General features: G+C 48.1%; 2 protein-coding genes and 1 long non-coding RNA gene across 6 annotated transcripts in view; 1 reads left to right on the top strand and 2 right to left on the bottom strand.

The window, feature by feature from the left end:
• Window positions 1–15,496, bottom strand: part of LRRK1 (leucine rich repeat kinase 1) — a 129,008-nt gene extending 113,512 nt beyond the window's left edge. For 2 of the 3 annotated variants that reach the window (XM_023651451.2, XM_023651452.2), the window contains exons 1-2: window positions 15,327–15,496; window positions 10,529–10,747 (exon numbers count right to left, since the gene is read on the bottom strand). In XM_023651451.2, the coding sequence (XP_023507219.2) occupies window positions 10,529–10,625 (97 nt within the window). In that variant the 5' untranslated portion in view covers window positions 10,626–10,747; window positions 15,327–15,496. The remainder of the gene's footprint in view (window positions 1–10,528; window positions 10,748–15,326) is intronic. The other variant, XM_070268221.1, reaches the window with a different exon arrangement.
• Window positions 15,497–15,556: 60 nt separating this feature from the next.
• Window positions 15,557–22,526, top strand: part of LOC138924278 (uncharacterized) — a 34,923-nt gene continuing 27,953 nt past the window's right edge. Inside the window, exon 1 of the long non-coding RNA XR_011439198.1 lies at window positions 15,557–15,748. This is a non-coding gene — a long non-coding RNA (uncharacterized lncRNA). The remainder of the gene's footprint in view (window positions 15,749–22,526) is intronic.
• Window positions 18,390–22,526, bottom strand: part of ALDH1A3 (aldehyde dehydrogenase 1 family member A3) — a 37,732-nt gene continuing 33,595 nt past the window's right edge. For both annotated transcript variants that reach the window (XM_001490555.7, XM_023651467.2), the window contains one exon: window positions 18,390–20,263. In XM_001490555.7, the coding sequence (XP_001490605.2) occupies window positions 20,191–20,263 (73 nt within the window). In that variant the 3' untranslated portion in view covers window positions 18,390–20,190. The remainder of the gene's footprint in view (window positions 20,264–22,526) is intronic.

The following is a 22,526-nucleotide window of genomic DNA, read 5'->3' as shown; positions in this document are numbered from 1 at the left end:
GAAGCCTGAGGGAGGCCTGGGAGTTTCTGCTTCTGAACTCTGGGAATTCAACTGCCGTGCTGTAAAGAAGCTCGGGCTAGATGCCTGGATGACGAAAAGCACGTGGAGAGAAGGTGACGTGGAGGAGCAGTGAGGCGGCAGACATGCGAGAGACACAGGAGCAACCCAGCTTAGCCCTGCAGACTCCTGACCCACAGAATCCTGGGAGATTATAAATTGTTGTTTTAAGCCCGTGAGTTAAGGGGTAGTTCGTTACATAATAATATCTAAACATGCCCGCCTCTCCAGCCTCACTCGGTGCTTCTTGAACTCTGCTCCAGCTACATAGGCCACCTTGCTGGCACTCAGACAAGCCGAGCTCATCCCACTTCACAGCTTTTGCACTCCCTGGTACCCTTGCCAGGTGCACCATTTCCCGGCTCTTCATGGGACTCACTTCCTCACACCATTCACTTGATTCTGCTCACACGCCACCTCCCCCTAGACGTCTTCCCTGACATCCCATCTGAAATAGTGCCCTTTGTGCATCACTCTGCATTCCTGCAGCCTGGTGATTTCCCTGTGGCCTCTTTCACTCCCGACAGTAGAGCACATGTCTATTTATCGTCTTTCCCTCTTGGAAGATAAGCATTATGAGGTCCTTTCCTGGTTCCCCAGCGCCCAGACTGTAGCAGGCTCTGATATAACGTGGGGGGAACGAATGAGCACAGGAAGGAGGGCTGGGCACATCTTTCTCTATTGTCTTCAGTATGTTTGAAAAGCACTCTTCTTCCCAGGCTTCCTGTCGCCCCTGCCTTCTGGTCAACCCAGCAGACCTGAGGTTGAATGTCACTTCCTCAGAGAGGTCTTACGCAATAACAATTAAACATAGCCATGTGGTGCCTCTTCAGCACATCGCCTTGCTGTAAGGTTTCTTCACCAAGCATCACTTTCTGAATTGCCCCTGTTCCTCGTTGTCTATTTTTCCTGCTAGAATTACAAGCCCCATGAGAGCTTAGGCCATGCTCCTGCCATGTCCTCAGAATCTAGAACAGTGTCCCCCACAAACAGATGCTCAATAATTGTTGAAATAAGAGTACTGAATTAATAAAGACAAACAAAAAGCCAGGCCTTAGCAGAAACATAGATAATGCAGGGCATTAAAAAGAACTTCAAAAATAAGTGCCAATGAAAAAATATTTTCTGCCAGCATTTTTGCTGACTTCTCTTAGCATTGAGGGAAGTTGCTTCCCATGTAACTTACAGACATGCTCTGCCTCCAAAGTCAGCTGATTGCAAATTTCCCTAATAAAGTTGGAATCATAGAATTATTGGTTTATCTGGAATTCACTGTAAAAATCTTGATTTTAACCACCAAATTTGACACTAAGAAATAAATTTAAAAATTAACTGAGAAGATAAGATTGATATGAAAATAAAATAAATGCTAATTAGGATCCTCAGGAGAGTTCAAGAAGACACTGCATATATAAAACAGGAACAGAATGCTATGAAAAGGCACAGTCAAGAATAGGAAAGAGCTTCTGGAAATTAAAAATGAGAGCCAGCATGAAACTTTCAGTAGGGGGTTGGAAGATGCAGTCAAGGACATCTCTCAAACTTTAAGAGAAAGAAGAAGAGTTGGAAAACGTGAGAGGAAAGATAAGCAACATGCATCTTAACTAATAGTAGTTCCAGAAAAACAACCAAAACAAAACAAAAAAGAAAAAAAGCAGATGAGGAAAATAACATAAAAAAAATACACGGACCTTTCCAGGCCTGAAAGGGAAAAATGGCTGGCCTACCCAGTGCCAAGCAGCTTGGATGAAAAAAGACCCTCACCAGGTCTTTGGCGAGGAGAAAAAAAGCTTTCAGAGAGGAAAAAACAGGTCAGCCACAAAGCAATGAGAACCAAACCACATCAGAGCAAGCAGAGCAGACCCTTCCAAGTTCTGGAGGCAGACGATTTCCAGTTGGGATCACGGGGCGGGTCAAGCGAGCGTGCTTTCAGGAGTGCCGAGCCTCTGACGTGTGCCTCCATAAGCCCTATCCTAGGAGTTTTCTTGATGGTGTGCTCCTGATAAACACGGGCTCAGAGTAAGAGGTGGAATGGGGATGCAGGTAAAAAGGGAAGAGGTGCTCACCTCCTGGGCCCCACAGAACAAGGATGACACAGAGTCCCCAGGCCACATCATGGTGATGGGAACACATAGCATTGAACACTACAAATGCAACCTAGAGATGAGTCAACACTGACAGGATTAAACGTGGAGGGAGCAGCAGGGCTTTGCGGTGTGAAAGTGAAGGCAGGCAACAGACACTGTCTCAACAGATGGAGCAAGAGAAATGGTAATAACCTGAAGAACTAGAACCAGAAACAGGAAAGAGACGCCCTTTTGGGAGCTGGCACCGGGGCTTTGCTTATAGTCTGTCATTTATCACTTGCCTCTTTAAGGAGTGTGTATTACTTCAATAATTTTTAATGTGCTTATTCTTTGATCCTGCAATTCTGCTGAGGCATAAGCATAATAGTCAACCCTTATGATAATGAGCAAAATGTGTAAAGAATCTAAGGGTACTTCAATAGGGGATGGATTAAATAAACATTGTTGTATTCTCACTACTGAATTTATTGCACATGAAAAAGACTCCAAGACTTAAAACTCAAGGGAAAAATGTTGCACAGCATATATACAATTGAATATCATGTATGTAAAACCAGGAACACGTACAAAAAGAATCGTGTGTTTGTGTGTGTTCGCAGATGGGCACAAGTGTAGGAAGAGGTTGGGAAGGAAACACTCAGCTAACAGTGATCACCATGGGCGGGATGGAAGGGGCCGAGGAGTACTGTGACTCTGTGTGTATCATCTGGACGTTCTAGGAGAATGTGTGTGATTATACACAAATAACTTTTTCTGAACTTCAGGGAGCTCCCTGCCCACTCAGGGAGGGGCTCTTTGCTTGCTGTTTGCTTTTGGACCCAGAGGTTTGCAGGCAGACAGGGCAATGGCCCAGGGGAGCCTTTTGATCTCGACAGCTGGGGCAGGGGTGGAACGGCCTGAGGGTCCGGCCCTGGCCTCCCTCCATCTCCAGCTCCCACAGGTGTGGGCCGCCTGTGACCACCCACCTGCCTCTAAAAGCTCACAAGGCCATCTGAAGTCCAAAATGAGCTCCTAAAAAGAACTCTGAGTGTCATGCTTGTCTTTTTGTATTCAAATTCTAACCTCAAATTTACATCATCACATACTCTATATTCAAAATAATGGCCTACAATTTTTCAATGCCCTTAAATATCTCTAAGTCTCTGATAAATTAAAAGTGCCAAAATTATTTTTGTTCTTCGTTCTCCTGAAATGACCAGGTAGGTGATTTTAGCCAACACCTGGCGACATGTCCTAGCCACTGGGTCCTGGATGCTGGATAGATCAGATAAAAGCTCTAGGCCTAACCCTAGAGAGAATTAGCAAAATGAAGTGTAACAAGAAAAGTTCTTTACAGTTGACAGTAAATTTCTGACTAGCGTGTGACTCTTCTATATCATCAGGGCTATGGGCTCAGGAAGGATTCTATTGCATGAGATGCATGTTTCTGGTTTTGGGTTTTTTTCTCTTTTTTATGACAAATGTCACTCAGTAAGTAGCAAGATGGTTAAGGGGAATCTGGACAAACCAAACACAAGGATGGCCAGGATGGTGAACAGACTCAGAACGTGAACTTCTCAGGAATATTGGAAGCCCCCTATCGTCATTCATCGGGGTTCCTAAAAACACGTGTGTGAGATTCATCCACTAGAGTTTGGATTTCCATGTTCTTGTTGGGGAGGGGTCCATTCCCAGAGAACTACAGAATTTCATATAAATCCCTAATTATGGCTCCTCCAAGGTCTGACTCACGTGGACCAGGAAACCAGGCAGGTGGGAGACAATCCCTGTCCCTCTGGACTGGATCCTGGTGACGTCCACACAGGTACCTCCCTGCTCACAGGCCACTGACCTCTTCAGTGGGGGCCGGAGCACATGGCTGGAAAGAAAATCTCTCTTGGTCACTGAATGCATGCCAGGTGGGCCTGGGTTGCTCCCCAGCGAGCAAGGGCCAAGAGGGGGCCTGCCCTCTCCACCTCTCATAAATGGAGCCAAGTCAGGGGCAAATGCTGGGGACAGGAAAGGCAGGCAGCGGCTGAGGCCCTGGGTGAGCTTCAGGGTCTGGCACCTAGAACGTGTGGGGGTGGGGTGGTCCACCTGAGAGCCGGCCCACGGCAGGGTCGGGGGAGGACGTGGGAGGCAGCTCTTTCCCTGGGCCCAGGTGGCCATGGCCTAGTGGTCTGTCCACAGACTAAGGAGCAAAATCTCGAGGATATCCGAGTGGAACCTGTGAAGTTGCAGGCTGCCCGCTCTTGAAAGTAGTGGGATGGTTTACTCAGCCTAAAAAGGAATCCACAGGGAGGGCAAGACATCTCCTTTAGTTGCTGCAAGAAAGGGGTCAGGGATTCCAATCAGCCTAGATAGGTGAAGCCAGATGCGACAGGGGCAGGACCAGTTTCCGCAGCATAAACTTCCTAATGGGCTTGCCACAGAAAGGCTAGCATTGTTGAAGAGGTAGTCAGCTCCCTGTTGCTAAAAGCAAGCAAGCACATTCTGGACAAATAATTGGGAGAAGATCTAAATCTTAGATTAAGGTTAACGTTAAAAGCCCCCTCAAACCCAGAGCTTCTGTAGTTGGGGGTGGCTTTGTGTGCGCATGAAGCACAGCTGCCCACATGACAGATGCCTGCATGGGGCATGACCACAGCTGTTTTCTCCCACGACCCTGGGCCACCGCTCAGCCTCCCTTCCCTTCTCCTCACTCAATAAGGGATTCCTTACTGGACACTGGCTATGGTCCCTGGAGGGCTCAGGGCTGCTCCTGCGGCCAGGCTGGAGAAGGGTGCCCCACTGACCACAGTCTGCTTCCCAGCAAAGCTCTGTCTACCCCTCCCCGCTCCCACGGTGTGAACACAGCCCAGCAGGTCTAAGTAGGACACCAACTCCAGGAACAGGTTAAGGATGTGGGCTGGCGGTTACACTCTGAAAGGCACTCATCAACGTGGATCTGTCCCTTGCAGGATTTCCTACAGCAACCCACCAAGAAAGCCCACTACCACCTGAAGGGCACTTCCTACTTCAGTCTACTTCCTACTTCTATTTCTGGAAGGCAGGAAGAACCCCACCTGAGCAAACCATTTGACTCTTATATTAAGAAGTTATTTTTAATACAGATTTGAAAAAGCCAAAGGAAAAGGAAAGGAAATTGAAAGTAGTTATGTAAAAACCTGGGAACTGAAGACCCTCCGGAATGTTCCTTCTCCTCCTTTGGTCCATGCTTGGTCTGGTGGAGGACAGTGCTCTGAGAGGCAGGCAGCTGAACTTAGGACCACTCACAGAGAGGTGGGGCACGTGAGCCACCTCGAGTGATGTCTGTCCAAGCACCCCTCACCCTCCATGATCCAGAAGAGTCTCGCCAAATGTCCTCAGCCTGAATTGTCTAGAAGTTTCCTCACTACTCTACTTTCCAGGGAGCCTCGCCTCAGCTGGCAAGACAGGTTTTTCCACTCTGACTAGTGTCAGACAAGGGCAGCGGAACTCTAATGACATGTCTGTCAAAACAGATTGCCTGCAGCCCCAGCCCCGTATCTCATCTCATCGACCCTTGTTCCATCAGCTCACACGCTCTAAACTCATCCACGCTTTCCAAACATGCCCCCTGCCCAACAGGCGAGCGGGCTGCTGACGGTGCTAAGGAGACGGTGCTAGTAAGGTTGCGACACACCTTCCTGGGACACAACTGTGCTGTACACACACAGGACAGGCACATACAGACCACCTGGCACTACACGGCAGCTAGCGAAGCACTCACACATTCGCAGGCTTTGAAAGAGCTAATCTTCTAAACAAGGACAAGGTGGGTTATGCAAGTTGGAAAAGGCAGGGGCAAACACACCTAGAAAAAACACACACAAAATGCCATTACCAAAAACCTAAAAGTAAAAAACCAGTCTTCACTGATTTTTATCAAAGTCTGGATCTTTGTCTAAACTATACTTGGAAGTATAGCCATAACTTTATCCTTTCCACAGCATTTTAGCTTCCAAGGATTTTTAAAAGGTGAGAAAGCTGTTCCTACATCTAGCATAATTTGAGTCTCACGGGTTTTCTTTCTGGCAACTGACTTTCCTTAGGCAGTGCTGGCAATGAGGTCTGGAACAGTCTTCCCTGGGGTGAGGCTGGTGGACGGGGCGGGGGGAGCAGGACTCCCCACGACTCCAGGGCGTCTGGGCAGAAGGTAGGACAGAACAGATCCAGCTCATCTGTTAGGTGGGCCCTGAGGGAGGGGCAGCTGTAGCCTCACTGAGTCAAGCATTTCCCCATTTGTTCCGGAAAGAAATTACAGGGAAAGAGGGCAGTTGAAGCAAATTTGACCTTGGATGTGAGTACCGAGGTGTGCCTTTTAGATCCTAATCACAAAACATCAGCACTTAAAGAAACAACGATTTTTAAAACAAACTGCAATATTATTTTTCTGGTTGCCTAAGTAATGCAAAACAAAACACTAGCATGCGTGCTCCTTGTAGAAAATGTTAACACTACAGATAAGCAAAGAGCAGTGGCTGTAATCCCCACGTGACTGGGCTACCCTTTGAGTGTCACCTGGCCCCAGGCTGCGCTCTTGGTGCATATAATTTACACTTTGTGAAAATGAAATCTAACATGGGATGTTTTAAAATTGGGCCTGCAGAGCTCCTGGGTCAAGGTGAAGAGCAGTGGGTGGGATTCACCACTGCTACCCCCTCACCAGTGCCCTCAAAGCAACTCCACTTTCATCTAGATGTTTCATAGGCTGGGGCTCCAGGCAAGACTTCATGCAAGAAAAGGGCTCTGCCGGCTACTTAAATAAGTAAATAAAAATACAGAAATAAGATACACTTTTTTTTTTAAAGGATTGAAGCTCACCAAGTCCTATATGGCAGACTGAATAACGGGCACCAATCCGTCACCGTGGCCTGCATCCACAGCCTGGCCATGACCTCCCTGTAGACAGAGCTCTTTACTTGGGCTTGGCCATGTGACTTACTTTGGCCAAGGCACAGGGGTAGAGGAGACAGCATGCCACTCTGGTGGCCCAGGCCTTAAGAGATATGACATGTTTCTGCTTTCTCCACTTGTGCCTCTGCCACTGGCAATGGAATGCCCCCTGCCAGACTGCTTGTCTCAGGAGCATAGGAGTCCCGTGGAACAGAGCTGCAGATGGCAGCATGCAGCAGAGTGCCCCAGCCACACAGTGACCTAAGGGCCAGGAACAAATACTGACTGGTGCATCCCAGTAGATTTTGTGTCTGTCTGAATCAGGGTTTAGAGAGGTTAAGCCACTTGGCCAAGGTCGCCCAGGACTGAGAATTGAATGCAGTCCTGATAAACGCCACAGTAGGGTCTTGAACCTCTCACCACACTGTGTGAGTCCCAGAAGCTTCTCCCCATCCCTTCCTGCTCAGTGAAAGGAAACACAGTCACAAACTACCTGTGGGGTTCTAAAGACCACAGTGATGAGCAGTGCCCATCTCCTTAGCTCACGCACAGTTAGTAGCGGCTGCTTAACCCAGAGCCATCGGTAACGGCTTCAGCATTCCCAGCACCCATGGAGGTCTCCACAGTGACACTGTCCTCCCCTGGAGGGGTGGGCAAGCAGAGGCAGGTCCTCCTCTGCCCTCGTTCCTCCACTGCGCCCAGCAGGACTGAACAGCGGTTGCAAGAGGCCAGGAGGGGCTTGATGCCTGGCCACCAAGAAGTAGCCCATCACCAGCAGGAGAGGGTGTTGTAGGATCTAAGCCCTGGGGGTCCAGGGAAGGGCTCCCACACTCAGTTCCTCTGCTATCACCTATAGGACCTTTAAATTCTCAGCATACGGGCATAAATTTGTACCTTTTTCATAGGGATCGTTATGAGGATTTAATAGAGAATATAATTTCTGTAATGCTAAGCCATTGGACAGAATTTTCTGATGTATTTCAGGCCACTTTTCTTTCACATTCTTTAACTCTCTGGTTCTTGTGTTTGGTCCCTGTGTGAACACCTCCTCCAGCATCAGGGGTTCACAAGACGTCAGCTCCCCTGTGAGCACCTGCAATCTCTAAGCACTGGGAACAGTACCCAGTGGGGCTGCATGATTCCCATTGTCTCCTGGACCCTTGTGTGCGTCCTGAGGTCACTCAGAACAGGGTGCTGGGAGTCCTGAGATTCCACTGGGGAAAGAGGCCCCTCGGCAGAAAAGACTTTTCTGAGCCCGCTTCTTCCAACCTGGTGATCACAGCTGTCAGGGAGAGGGAGCCCATCATCGGAGCACTGTGAAGTTCAGACACAGATCTGTAAGGGAGGAAATGGGGGCTGGGAACGTCAGTGCTTTGACCTCTCGGGACACAGGATCATTGTCTGGTTATCGGTCCTACCTCAAGCTTAGAGACAGGGCTGGTTCCGAGTCTGTGCAGGGTCCATTGGCCCAGGTCTCCAGGACCCGTAAAATCAGTGGGGATCCCTGGACACCTTGGAAAGCTATCATCTCAGCCTTGCCACTCTGTTGGCAGACCACGACAGTGGCACGACCCAGGAGTCTGTCAGGGATTCAGACTCTTGGGACCCCCAGACCTCAGAACGAGAATCTGCATTTCACCAAGATCCGCAGGGAACTCACACATTCATTGCGATCTGAGAAGTGCTGCTCCATGGGACCCAAACCATTTAGAGCAGTTGGTTCTCAACCCCCGCTGCATATTAGAATCATGGAGGGGAGAGGAGCTTTTAACAAATGCCCCGGCCTGCCCCTCCCCGCGAGAGCCTGCTCCAGTGGGTTGAGGTGGCGCCTGGGCTTTAGCAGTTTTTGAAGCTTCCCAGTGATTCTGGGGACCAGGGTGGAGAAGCGCTCATTTAAGACCACCAGCTCTTGACCAGGAGGGGAAGGGACAGAATCCCCAGTCGGGCTTTTTCGGATGACACAGTAACCCATGAAGCAAGCCCCAAATGGAGCCCACGTCCCTGCCCCAACGCTCATCCCTCAGGACGGCTAAGAGGAGAGGCAGGTGGGCTAATGGAGCTGAGAGCACCCTGGAAAGGTAGAGTCACTCCCCAAAAATCGGGAGTAGCATTCTACTACACGTGTTGCCATGATCTCGCGCTAATAAGGCCAGGCCTATCTAACAAGCAACTGAAAAAGACACACGTCTGAAAAAAGGAAAAATAACTGTTCAAAAGATGCAAGTCAAACACTCTGGGAACATTTAGTGCTGGGCAATGTCAAGAGGCAAATTCTTTTCCCATTTCATAATTTGATTTATGTGCAAAGAAATCTTCCAGAAACATCACCCTACTTAGCTTTTGGGCATTTTTGATGGAGAAAAAACACTCAAGCAACTAAGCAAAGTGTGTGCTGAGCCAGGTACGACGTTGAATCACTAACGAACGCAACTGAGGATATAAACACACAAACCCTCTCAAAGCCAACATATGGGCCCTCTCCACCCATGCAGGATGGCCTAGCCTTTGACGCCCAGAGAGTTCTAGGGTTAAGACAGGGTTCAAAGTACAGTTCTGCCATTTACAGGTTGCTGACCTTGACCAAGTTTGACCTTGACCTAGACCTTTCTTACTCTCATGTTCCTTAGCTATAAAATAGGGAAAAACGAGATTATTTCCTAAGGCACTGAATGCAGTGCTTGGAAGTTACTAAGGGTTTAACAAATATTAATTGTTAACAACAATATCAATGATATTCTATTGGTGTTAAAAGTGGTGTAATTCTAGGGGAAAATCTGGCAATAATGCAAAGAGGCGTAAAAACACTCAAACCCAATAATTCCACTTCCGTAAATTTATTTACTGAAATACTCTCAAAACCATGTATAAAAAGATGGAAGTGCTCACTCGTTTGGTAAGAGTGAACAACTAGAAGGAACTCAAATGTCCCCAAATGTCCAATAGATGTTATGCTCCCACATAAAATGATGTTTCACTTGACCACATGAGCTAGATGACTGATACAAGGTTAGGAGAAAAAAGCAGGATACGAAATTATGTACACCATTATAAGTAAATAAAATTAAAACAAAGTCTCTGCAGCCCAGAGAAACTGACTGGACGAGAACACATAAGATGTTAACCGAGCTTGTGTTGAGGGTATTAGGACTCTGGGTGAATATTTTCTACTTCCTTTTTTTCAGTTTTTCTTTAAAAAATATGTATTATTTTTATAACAAGAAAATAAAACCAAATCCCCATTTAAAAGAAGTCTTTTTAACCAACATGAAGCGACACACTGATTCTTAAGAGCTTTCAGTCCACAACAAATTTTGTCCCATGGTCCTTCAGTTTTTGGAATTTAAGTGAGAATCCCAAGATAAATTTTATAATGAAGAATTCACGAAATAATTGGCACTTTATATCCTTTGGTTGAAAACCCCTTGCTCTTACATACCCAAGACCCCCCACAGGACATGCACAGCAGGCTTGGCCAACCCGGCCCTTACCGTGATGCGTCTCCATGGCGCGTTCTGGACACACGGCTGACCCCTCCGGCCCCACACACCAGTACATGCTGGGTGGTCGCTGCGACATGCCAGCCATCAACCCCCAGGGTGGTCGCTCTCCCAAGTCAGTTCTGGCTGTGGTCACTGCCTCCGCCGCTGCCCGAGGGTTGGACTAAAGCATGGACACACAGTCATGGCTGAGCAGAAAGCTGTCTCGTTCTGGTGGTAAAAAACATCACAAAATCAGAAAGCTTTTCTTAACTGTCAAGTCCCTTCCTTCACCCTTGCCTATATTTGCTATTTATATTGGTTCATTGGTTTTTCCCCTCTCTTTTGTGACATTCCATCTATCCAGCCACGCCTGGCCAGTGGGAGCCGTGAGAGGACAAAGCTCTCCCCACTCCACCTCGCAGCTGGGCTCTGAGCATGTCTACCTGAGAAGAGTCTGGAAGAAAACCCAAACAACTGCAGGACATCCACTGGTAAAGGGTTCAGTCATTGTTCCATCGAAACATATTCATTGTCACTTGCACAGTGACGCCAAGAAAACTAAATGAGGCTCCTGCCTTCAGGGGCTCACACTCCAGTCGGGATGGGACAGACACACTTATATTTAGTCACAAAGCAAGGGCCTCCCTTTGCCCAGGACAGACTCTTCCGGAAGCCCAGAGGCCAGCATGGAATTCCAAAGAGGCAATGAGGCAAACAAACCCCAAAGAGAACGGGTCTGGAATGCACTGGTACTGGTTATGAAGCCAAGTCAGTTTGAGCCCTGGGGAATAACAGAAAGGAGCCCTATATATTTTGCCTGTTCTCCACCACCCCAGGGTACATTTGGCAATGTCTGGAGGCATTTTTGGTTCCCACGTCTGGGGATGGAGGTGCTATAGGCATCTACTGGGTCGATGTCAGGGACATTGCTGAACATCCCTCAATGCACAGCGCAGCTGCCCCCACAGACAATTATCTGACCCAAATAGTTTCAGTATCCAGAGAAGCTGATCCAGAGTTAGATGGAGGGTCATCTCCTAAAACTAACGAGGCTCCGACGAACTGCCATGGCGGGAGCTGCTCTCTCCTGCTGGGCTCCCCTGAGCTTGGGGCTCCTCCAACACACGTGCCCATGCTGCTCTGGTGATTAAATGACCAGAAGCCTCGAGGGCAAGGCCCAGGCCCAGCTCAGGCTTGGCACAGGGTAAACTGCAAGGGGAAGGGTATCACCATGTGAAACGCATGTGTTTCTAGTAGTGTTTGTACAGAATACATCACACGTCAAGGACAGGGTAATTAGCAACCGTTCTCTGAAAGAGAACTCTGAAATGGAGAGTAATACAGTAGTCCAAAAAAAGAAAAAACAAAGTCACGTAAATGATGCCCAAGACAATGTGGAAAGGAAAAAGCACCATCTGGATGTCAAAGGCTTGGATTATCTCTGTCACATGTCAGTGGTGTGACCTCAAGATGAAACTCAAGTGTCTCAGTTTTCTCATCTATTAAAAATAGGCATGCACCCCCCTGCCCAGGCACCCTCGCAGGTTGCTGTGAAATTTCACTTAAGGTCAAGCTTCTGCAGTCACTTTCGACAAGAGGACCAGAAGCGGTTCTTTCCTGCAATAACAGCAGGATGATTGTGCTGGCTCCCCAGCGAGCAGGTTCCAGCAGGTGCCCTGAGCAGGGTGGGCACTGAGCAAAATCCGCCTGAGACACAGACAAGGAGGAGCCACAAAGCAGAATCTCCATTTTAAAATAAAGGCTCCAAATCGCACAGTAACATTCAGAAACCAAGAAACAGAGTTGCTAAACGCTTTCAAATGCCTCTCAAAACCAGCTACAAATATACCCACAACACATCAACACTCCAAAAGCTAGTAGCTGTTCCTTCTGAAAACAGAAGCGTCTTACCATATAATGGTTTTAAGTTTAAAAAAATTGTAAAAATATTTTCGGCCAACCCTCACCCAGCACGTTTTGTTCCCCTTTTCATTTTCAGTTTCCTTTTGAAAATCACTTAACTAATGGAGGATTTTGCCACTGGAGCATTTTTTCAATTATAATTTGTATTTTGGCATCCACTCTAAGGTAGAAGTTTTAAGATGAGGTAACTCAGGTTTTGCTCAATCTTTGCCCTCAAACGGATCTTTGCTTCTTCCTGCTTCATTGGGTCCAGACCAATGCAACAAATTATGGCTGTAAGTTACATGTTTTCTTTTCACTATGGTGCATACATCCTAAAGAGGGCGTCAAGAGGTTGTCTGCAATAATAATTAGTTTAATAATTTTTAAAACCGCACCAATTTTCTTTGAATAAAACTAAATCTAAATATATAATGAAAAAGAAAAGAAAAGAATAAATCTAAATGCTTAATGAGATTCGTACTACAAATGTTTTTATTGGGCCCTTTCCTTGAGGAATGAACTTTACGAGCTCATGAAACTTACAGCTTGTGGGAAGGGCAAGGTGACATACTTGCTGTAAAGTTTCCGACAGGGAAGAAACATAGGAGACCCTGAGCCTGCTCACCTGTCTTTTCAGGAGGCTTGGAAAGGATTGCCAGTACCAAAGAGCCGGAAGCTACTTGCAAGTGAAGCATGTCAGAAATGCTCATATCGTTCAGCTCTTTTTTTGAATCAAAAGCTGGTTGAGATGGTTGGCCCATGGTGCTAAACACGCCTTTGGCATTATTAGCCTCTCTTAACCAGTACTGGCTTGCCTACAAAATGTGTTTAGTGGATTTGTGGACATCAAAATATCATGGAGCTGCACACTGGTGAAATACACCGTTCTCAGTCCTGGATGAACACCCAAGAAGTCCCCAAGTTCTCCACACCTTCTCCCTCGGACCCCCAGAAGTCCCTAAGTTCTTGATCACCGTGGCCTTCTGATCCTCAAATGTCCCCAAATTCTCCATCACCATCTCCTCTGACCCCCAGAGGTCCCCAAATTCTCCAAGGGTTTGGGAACAGAAGCCCTTCATGAGTCTGAAACCACAAACAAGTTAAGGGTGTCCATTCACCATTAGGTCTATATACCAGGATGCACTAGGCATCTCCTGGATGGTTCTGGAAGTCAAGATGCAGCAGTGAGCAAGGTAGGCATGTAGGAACAATCTCTGACCCCTGGAGCTCCAGTGGAGACCTCCAGGTAATTAAAGGAGAAATCAAACAGATAAAGTAGGAACACACACAGACAGTGGAGACTGCAAGAAGGATGCAGAGAGATGGATGTGAGAGAGAGGCTGGGTTTAGAGACGGTGGCTGGCCAAGTGAAGAGTCAGGGGGCAGCACTGCAGAGGTCACGTGCTGGAGAGGCAGATGGGCCAGGGTGGCTGGGGGGCAATGCCCAGGTGGTCTGAGATGGCAAAGGCTGGATCAACTAGGGGGTGTGAGGGGAAGGAGGTCTCCTGGATTTCATGCCAAGCAAGCACAAGGAAAAGCTAGTGAAGGGTTCCAAGCAGAGGAGCGACACTCTCTGATTTACCTGTTCTAAAAAAACAGTCACTCTGGCTGCCAACATAAGAGAAAAAGACACTAGTACCTTGGACTAGGGTGGGGCTGTGAGAAAGAAGGCGACAATGGACCCAGATACATGTTGGAGGTAGACCCAACAGGACTTGCTAACAGACTGAACTCAAGGAATGAGGGAATGGGATGGAGGATGACTCCTAGGCTTTTGATCTGAGCAGCAGAGTTGACTATGAAGCCACTTGCTGAAATGTGGAAGCCTGGGGAGGGAAAGGTTTGGCAGACCCTCAAACCTCCTTTATGGACAAATTAGGTGTGAGGTTTGGCTGTTTTTAACTTAATTTTTATTCTTCCAGGACATAAACAAAGATAAAGTCAAACCACAAAAGGCATTGAATGTCAACGTTTCCCAAAATTGTGCATGATCTGGCTGAGCCTTCAACGTCCGGTGAGTGAGCGGCAAACTCTAACAGTGGTGTATTTGGTGAGAGGCACGCTAAACACTAACTCCAGGATCCCATTTCTCCACCTCTCCGACCTCTGCAGGGGGACGTGCTTGTGGGAGAAAAACTTCGCGGCTTCAATCCCTGAAGGGGCAGGTTGAGCTGGCTGCAGAGGTCCCCAAATTCTCCGTCACTATCGCCCTCTGACCCCGAGGTCCCCATATTCTCCATCAGCATCGCCCTCTGACTCCCAGAGGTCCCCAAGTTCTCCATTACGACCGCCCTCCGACCCCCAACCTCCCCAGGCTCCCCTCCTGCCCCCCCGCCCCGCACTCCTCTCCCGCGCCCGGGTCAGGGAAGGCCGCCCGCTGAGACCGCGGTAGAGATGGCGGTTTTCATCCGACCCCGCCAGAGGCGCGACCCTTGGGCAAGAAGCACACCCGAGACCCTGAGGAGGGTGAAGGCGCGCTCGGCCATCTGTAATCCCCAGGCCTCCCCCGGGCAGAGGGAGACCCCTGTGCAGTCCCTTCCCAAAACACATGCACTCACACTCACACTCGATCGAACCCGCGTACACGCGCCCATACGGCCGCCCCAAGACGAAGGAAGGAGTTTTCTCCAAAGCGGAGGAAGCATGTAGACGCCCTGGTGTATTTTCCTACTTTTGTTTCTTGCCTCTGCTCCCCCCGCCCGACCCGGTCCCGGGCCGGGTTTCGGGGTTCCTCTCACGGGCCCCGCACGCCCCCCGCCCCGCGAGCGCGGCGTGGGGCAGTGGGCAGTGAGACGGGGGTCGCCCCGCGCCCTCGGCGGCCCCTGGGCAAAGGCCGCCACGCGGACCCGCTGCAGGAGGCGACCAGGCCCCCGGACGGGGCGCCGGCCCGGGCAGCGCTTACCTGCGGCGGCGGCGGCGGGGCAGGGCCGCGGGCGCTCCAGGACGCGGGTCTGGGCGCGCGGGCCTGGCCGGGGGGACACCAGCGGGTCGGGGCCTGGCCGTGCCACTGCCCTCCGCCCCCCGCGCCTCGGGCAGCGCGCGCCGGGCCGGGCCGGGCCCAGACGCACTTCCTCAATCCTGGGCCGGCGGGCGGGCGCGGAGGGCGGGCAGCGGGCGGCGCGAAGAGCGCGCAGGGCAGGAGTCGGCCGCCGCTGGTCCTCCCGGAACCGGCGCGAGGCGTCCCGGTGGGGCCCGCCTCAGTTTCCCTAGCCGTAAACCGTGGACGATCAAATTCACCGCTCCCGCCCAGGAGACGACAGGGCCCTCGGGCCCTTCCAGCGCGAAGTCTGCTCCAGGTCTGGGTACCCCCTCTCTCCACGCGAGGTAGGCACAGCGATAAGATTGGCGGGTTCTCGGCTCAACCCAGTTTTCACGGTCTCTCTGTTCTGCTCAGCAGCAAAATCTGCGGATTAACCTCTGACTTGTATGTTGGCCGTGTACTCTGTCAGTAAACACTGAAAAGATGGGGAATATTCATTCATTCTTTATAGGACAGTATAGAAATGGGTATTTTTAAAGCTTTAATATTCTGCAAACCGCACCCCCTCCACCACATGAATGTACTAATTATGGATATATGCAAAGATGCCGCTATTTGGTGAGTCATTTTAAATTGGGGTTTTTTGGGGGGATAGATAAAACATGGTAGAATGTTGGCAATTTATAACATTTCAATCTAACATAAGGATGTTCATCACACCATTGAGGCCATTCTCCAAAAGCAGACCATAAAGATGCACGTCTGTGCTGCAGGCAGGCCTCAGATTCGGCTCCAAGTGCCCGCCAGGAAAAGAGAAGCCTGCTCAGAAAAAGCAGACGGTTCTGCACCCTAGCATGACCCGCACCCTGGGCTCCTCTCATGTGATGTCAAGATTGGAAAATTCCCAGGAGTTAGCACGAGGCACAGGTACAAATCGCTACCACTCTCACTGTCATTTCATGAAAACAGAGCAGCCGCAGGGCCCCCACACCACCTCGTGGACACTCTGGGCGCAGAGGCCACTTGGAGCGGCTATTTGGGCCCCTGGTTGGCGAGGGGACCACCGGGCAGCTTTGCTGTGCTCCCAAGAGGCTGCCCTTCCAACTCTCCCGCCACGGGAAGCCCTTCTACAACGGTGAGCGCGGTTTTGCAATCCTGTCCTCACCCCTCTGCGGTCCTAATCCAGTATGCAAAAAGCAGCAGTATGATTGCTACCGAAAAGTCCCTAATAATTTGCAGGGCGTGGTGTCCGCGGTGCTGAGTGAACGCCGCGGCCGCGGGCTGCGCCTCCAGGGCGCGCGGCCCCGCCATCTAGCGGCACAGTGAGGAAGCGCAGGCCCAGGGCCCGGGCAGACACTGGAGGGGACGTGGCCCAGGCCCATGTGGGCAACTCAACTTCCCTTTTAAATGAGCTTGGGAATCGGCTAGAAAATATCTCCAACGTAGGAAACAGCCGGGATGCTCGACACAAGGGTGGCCTGTTTCGAGCTGGTGATAGCCTAGCACTGAATTCTCTCTATTAGGCGTGCGTCAGTCACAGGTTTGCATGGGGTAGTTCTTCACAGGTCAGTTACGGTTTTTTACTGCTGTTTCTTGACTCCCACTGACGCGTGGTCCTCTAACTTTTGCTCTGCGCCTTACCAGATTCTCAGCATTGCATGTTGGAATGACCCCTGCTAGGGTGGGGTCAGCTGGAAGCTACTCCCTGGCCTAGCATTTCTGCCTTCTGAAGGCATAGTGGCTGACTGCCCCCTCGGTGTCTTCTAGTCATCTTTCTTCAGCTGGGTACTCGGTTTCCTTAGACATTCCTCCTTGGACACTTTTTTTTAAAGGTCCCTCATTATCCACCTTCAAGCTCAAGTCAGCATGTGCTAGGAGTAAAGAGAGAAGGAAGTAAGGGCATTTCAAAGGGTCCACTCTTAGAGAATGTGCCCATCTACTGCACCCCACCCCTACAGGCACACAAGTGCACACGTGCACACGCACACACACCACAGCCGGTCTGTGTCTCCAGAATGGTTCCCTTCACAGAGTCATGCTTTGGCAAATCAAATGAAGGAAACTGTCATTTTCCTAGAATTTTCTGCTCACATTTAGACTGAGAAACGGGCAGTTTCTAGGTGCATTAATGCACAGAGAAGAGCATACATTAACAGCGATCTGATCCAAGACTCCCCTAAGTCTTCTCTTAAAGGGTGGTGCTTTGTCGCTGCATGGCTGAAGAGATCTGGACTGTCCACATCAAATGCACAGGTTGAACCTGGTGGACCTAACCAAGTACAAGGAATGTTCTTGATCTGACCTCAGTGTCAGCTCACAGCTTGGTGACTGAGGCCTCTTGGTTTGAAGCCTTAGAAACTTTAGGTAAGTTCAACCCAAACGCCTAGATCCTCATGGAGAAAAATCACAAAAATGGATACTTGTGCACACGGTGGGGGGATGGTTTTCCCTAACTTCCCATGCAATCCTCCCTATCATTTTCCACACTCATGTCCTCATTGTTCTATGATAAAAAGAGATTCAGGCAGCTTAGATGACAGCTTAAATGTCACCAACAAAGATGAGAGTCTCTGAGATGGCCTCCCTGCCTGGTCTACCCCCAAACCACAGACGTGGGTTGCACTCAGGCTAAGTGCTTGGCCTGATGGACTGAGCAAATGTAATTTTATTCTTAAGTAATTGGTACTGCTCTATTACAAGCCATAGTGTACCGAAGGTCTAAGAAAGAGAAAGTCAGTCACAGAATTAAAAGATGGGTTTGGTCTTTAAATAAAGAAACAAACAGGGGCCAGCCGGTGGCGCAGCGGTTTTCACATTCTGCTTCGGTGGCCCGGGCTTCACCCACATATAAAGTAGAGGAAGATGGGCACCGACGTTAGCTCAGGCCAGTCTTCCTCAGCAAAAAGAGGAAGATTGGCAGCAGATGTTAGCTCAGAGCTAATCTTCCTCAAAAAAGAAAAGAAAAGAAAAGAAAAGAAACAAACATTTCTCAAATATCCAATTTTATTTTATCATTGCTGCATTGTTGAACACAATCTGCAGTCAGGATCAGAATTCCCAGGCCAATAGATTTTAAAACTCTACCACAGGAGTAAACCATAAAAAGAAGTGAAATCTAATACTATATAGATTTCCATTTCTAAATACAATATATTACAGAAGGTTAAATATATCACCTCTGTGTACTTACAACTATAAAAAGATACATTAACTATACCAATTATAAATAATGTAGCATTTCATATTAAAGTCATTATTGTACAATGAAAGAATAAGAACCTTCTAATGCATTACTATCAAGGTTAGTGTCTATAGTTACTTGAGATAAAATCCTGAAAATTCAGTGTATGAAGTCAAATCCTGATTTAACAAGTTACTCATAGTGTAAGTGATGTGTTAATTAATGGAGAGAAGGTGAATTGTGTATTGCATATTTCTGATAAGAATAACTCCATTTCATATATGACTTTCTTTATACATATGCTGTTTTCGACACAGACCTTCATTTTATTATTGCTCCCCACAATTTAATTCTCAAACATAAGCACCATTAGAAAAGTACTAGTTAGTAATAGTAAAAGTATCCGAATAACACAATTTAAGTTTGGTTTTGTCTTTTTTAAAGCTATATGGGAACGCTTGTAGTTTTCCAAGTTGAAATATGGAATTGCACATCATTTGGATTCACAAAGGAGAAAAGACAAACTCACAACCTGTTAGTGCAGAACTAAGGCCACTTTAGTAGGAGACCCAGTTCCTCCATGGAGTCCGGGTGTTATTTGTTAATTAATCACTAATTAATATCAAAATAGGACTTGAAAAACCAGGGCTGTGTTATAACAGCAATCTTTCCAGTTGTGAATATTTTACTAATCTAGAATGGATAACCAAACTGGAGAAAAGAAAACTATATAGGCTTAGCATAAACCAAAATGCATGTGATAAAAATGCATAATTTGTAAAAGTGAATTACGGCTCTAATTTCTAAAATTCGAGACTCAATTATCCTAGGATTTGCTATGCTGCTGTAGTGTCAGAGCACTGGGTCCTTAGCAGTGATGGTGACACTAGGATGTTTTCTACCTAAGAAAGTGCCTTGGTTAAGGTAGACTGTGACATGGTTTTGGATAAGCTCTTTGAGCTGTTGACTCGGTCACATTCCAGAGGCAGTATTGATTTGAAACTGAGTCCTATGGTAAGGTCAAGATGCAGTCCTCAAAGACCCATGCCCGTCCATGGCCAAGGCCTCCAGTCCCCTTCTATGGCACACGCTTCCCCAAAGCTCCCCACATCAGATCCTCGAAATCCTGTTTGTTTGTTTGTTTTTTTAACTTAGTGCTAATCCTTTCCCACTGAATGGTAGGAGGGCTTGCCCTGTGGGCAGGGACCCTGAGGAGACCACAGGGGCAGGGCCCTGTTTGCAGAACATGCAGGGAGTTTTTTCCAAATTCTTACTGGAGTCAGAGTCAGCAAAGCATTTTTAAGCAAGTGCTGGACACTTCAAATACCACTTTCTGTTGCAAAGCCCTGAGCCTCTTTGCTGTCCCTGGGGCTTGGTGGCAAGGGGAGAACAGAAAAGACCCATTGCTCCATCCCCAAATCCACACACAACATCCTGGTCAATAAAACAGGAGTGTGAGAGGAAACACAGATTGTTCCAATCCAGTAGGTTTGAAGTCTCCAGAAGAAAGCATCCCGGGAAGGTCAGAAATGCGCTTTTTTCTTCGGCAAGTTTGATCTGCCACATTCAGCTGTCGAACTTTGGAGGAAGGGGGCCGCCTCTCCTTCAGGGGTTCTTGTCATCGAGTTTGATGGTGACAGTTTTCACTTCGGTGTATTCGGTCAGAGCATATTCACCTCTGTGATCACAGAAAAGAGGAGAATTCAAAATGGGTGGTGCTGTGGGACCCGCATCCCAGTCTGGATAGGTTAGTGTTCTGTCGGGCAGTCTGGAGTTTACACAAAAGGTCACAGTGCAATGCCCCGATAGAATAGTGGCCAGGACTATAGCACCATTAGTAAGTTTAAGTAACTGGATATGGAACAAGTTTAAATATCAAGTTTTTTGTGTGTGAAGCTTTTGAAATCTTCAGAAGGACTAAGGGCTTGCCTTTAAAGAATAAAGGGAATTAAAAAGAAGAGGTGATTTCTCTGGGTGGGGGAGTAGAGAGCTAGAAGAGAGGGTGAGCAAAGAGGGTGCTGAGGAGCAGACATTACACTGGGTTTATAACATTGGCAATTTGGAGCCACTTGAAGAGACAGAAGAGGCCGAGGCCCAAAGCTGTTGACTGGGGATGTGGCCAGAGGATCTACAAGGGGCAGGGACACAGAGGGCCTGGAGCTGGCCTTGGAGCACGTGAGGTGGCCTGGAGCAGGGAGGGGAGCAGACATTAGCAGAGACTGGTCACAAGGAGACCACAGTCTTGGAATTAGATCTTAGGTATATGCCCTTTCTTTAGGTCCTGCAGAGCCCAGGGGACCCGTCTCAGGCGTCATAGGCCATCCTCAGGGCAGCTCCCCTTCTGAGAACTGAGAGGCAGCTTTGGATGGATTTAAATGCCTCAACAGCATGTGCTGTGCTGTCAAGCAAATCAAAATGTATACTTGTTTAGGAAAACAGGTGGAAGCAGAGGTGGCCACTGGAGGTTCTGTAGCTAGAAAGACTTGAGACAGAATCCCATCTCATCCCTTAGCCCAGTGCTTCTCAAAGTGTGGGCCCCAGACCAGCAGCAGCAGCCTCACCTCAGAATTTGCTCAAAATGCAGATTCTCGGGCCTCCCCAGATCTACTGTGGTAGGCAGAATAATGCCTCCTCTCACACACAAAAACCTGTGAATATGTTAGGTTATGTGGCAAAGGGAAATTAAGGTTGAGGTGGAATTAAAGTTGCTAATTAGCTGACCCTAAAAGAAGGAGGTTATTCTGGATAATCTGGGTGGGCCCAGTGTAATCACAAGGATCCTAAAAAGTGGAAGAGGGAGGCAGAAGAAGAGTCACAGGGAAATGAGACACACAAGTAGGTTCAGAGGCACGCAACATTGCTGGCTGGGAAGATAGAGGAAGGGACCACCAGCCAAGGAATGTGAGAAGCCTCTAGAAACTGGAAAAGGCTAGGAGACATGTTCTTTCCTAGAGTCTCCAGGAAGGAACGCAGCCCTGCAGACGCCTTGCTTTTAGCTTGTGAGACCGTATCAGATTTTTATCCTACAGGACTGTAAGATAATAAATTTAGGCTGTTTAAGCCACTACCTTTGTGTTAATTTGTTGTAGCAGCAATAGAAAACTAATGTACCTACTGAATCTAGGGGCAGGGCCCAGAAATCTGTGTTTTAACAAGTAACAACCCAGGGGATTCTGATATAGCTTAAGTTGGAGAACCACTGGATTAGAGCGAGGTGGCTTCAGCAAGTTCTTTGCCTTCCCTGACTCTCAATTTCATCATCTGCAAAATGGGAATACCATTACCTCCTTGTAGTTATGATTAGAGATGATTCAGATAGAGCATCTACTGTGTGCTACGTAAAAAGTGAATGGTAAAGAGTAATATTATTATTTTATTATTAATATGTCATGGAGATTTCTTGGTAGTTTCTTAAAACAAATAGTTTAAGAACCCACCGTAACGAATGAATTATTTTGTAATCTTTTCTAAACATGACGCAGAATATAAAAGCCACACACAGAATGCTACATTCAACTTTTGTAGAGGAGAAACTCCATTCCAAAAAAGCCAAAGACAAATGACAAACTAGAAAAAAAATTACACTGACAACCCTATGTGAGAAACAGAGTGCTGTTTTCCTTAATATACAAAGAGCTCTTACAAATCCCCCCCAAAAACCAAAAACAACCAAATGGAAAAATCAACAAAGGACATGAATAGGCAGCTTGCAGAAAAAGAAACATAGATTCCCAGTAAGTGTGAAAATGGTGCTCAGCCCCCTCACAATTAAAGAAATGCAGGGGCTGGACCTGTGGCTGAGTGGTTAAGTTCGCGCGCTCCGCTGCAGATGGCCCAGTGTTTCGTTGGTTCGAGTCCTGGGCGCGGACATGGCACTGCTCATCAGACCACGCTGAGGCGGCGTCCCACATGCCACAACTAGAAGGACCCACAACGAAGAA

The sequence above is a fragment of the Equus caballus genome, chromosome 1 (genome assembly GCF_041296265.1).
Source record: "Equus caballus isolate H_3958 breed thoroughbred chromosome 1, TB-T2T, whole genome shotgun sequence".
Lineage (NCBI taxonomy): Eukaryota > Metazoa > Chordata > Mammalia > Perissodactyla > Equidae > Equus > Equus caballus.
Note: the sequence above shows the minus strand (reverse complement) of the source record. Positions and strands in the feature narration are given on the sequence as shown.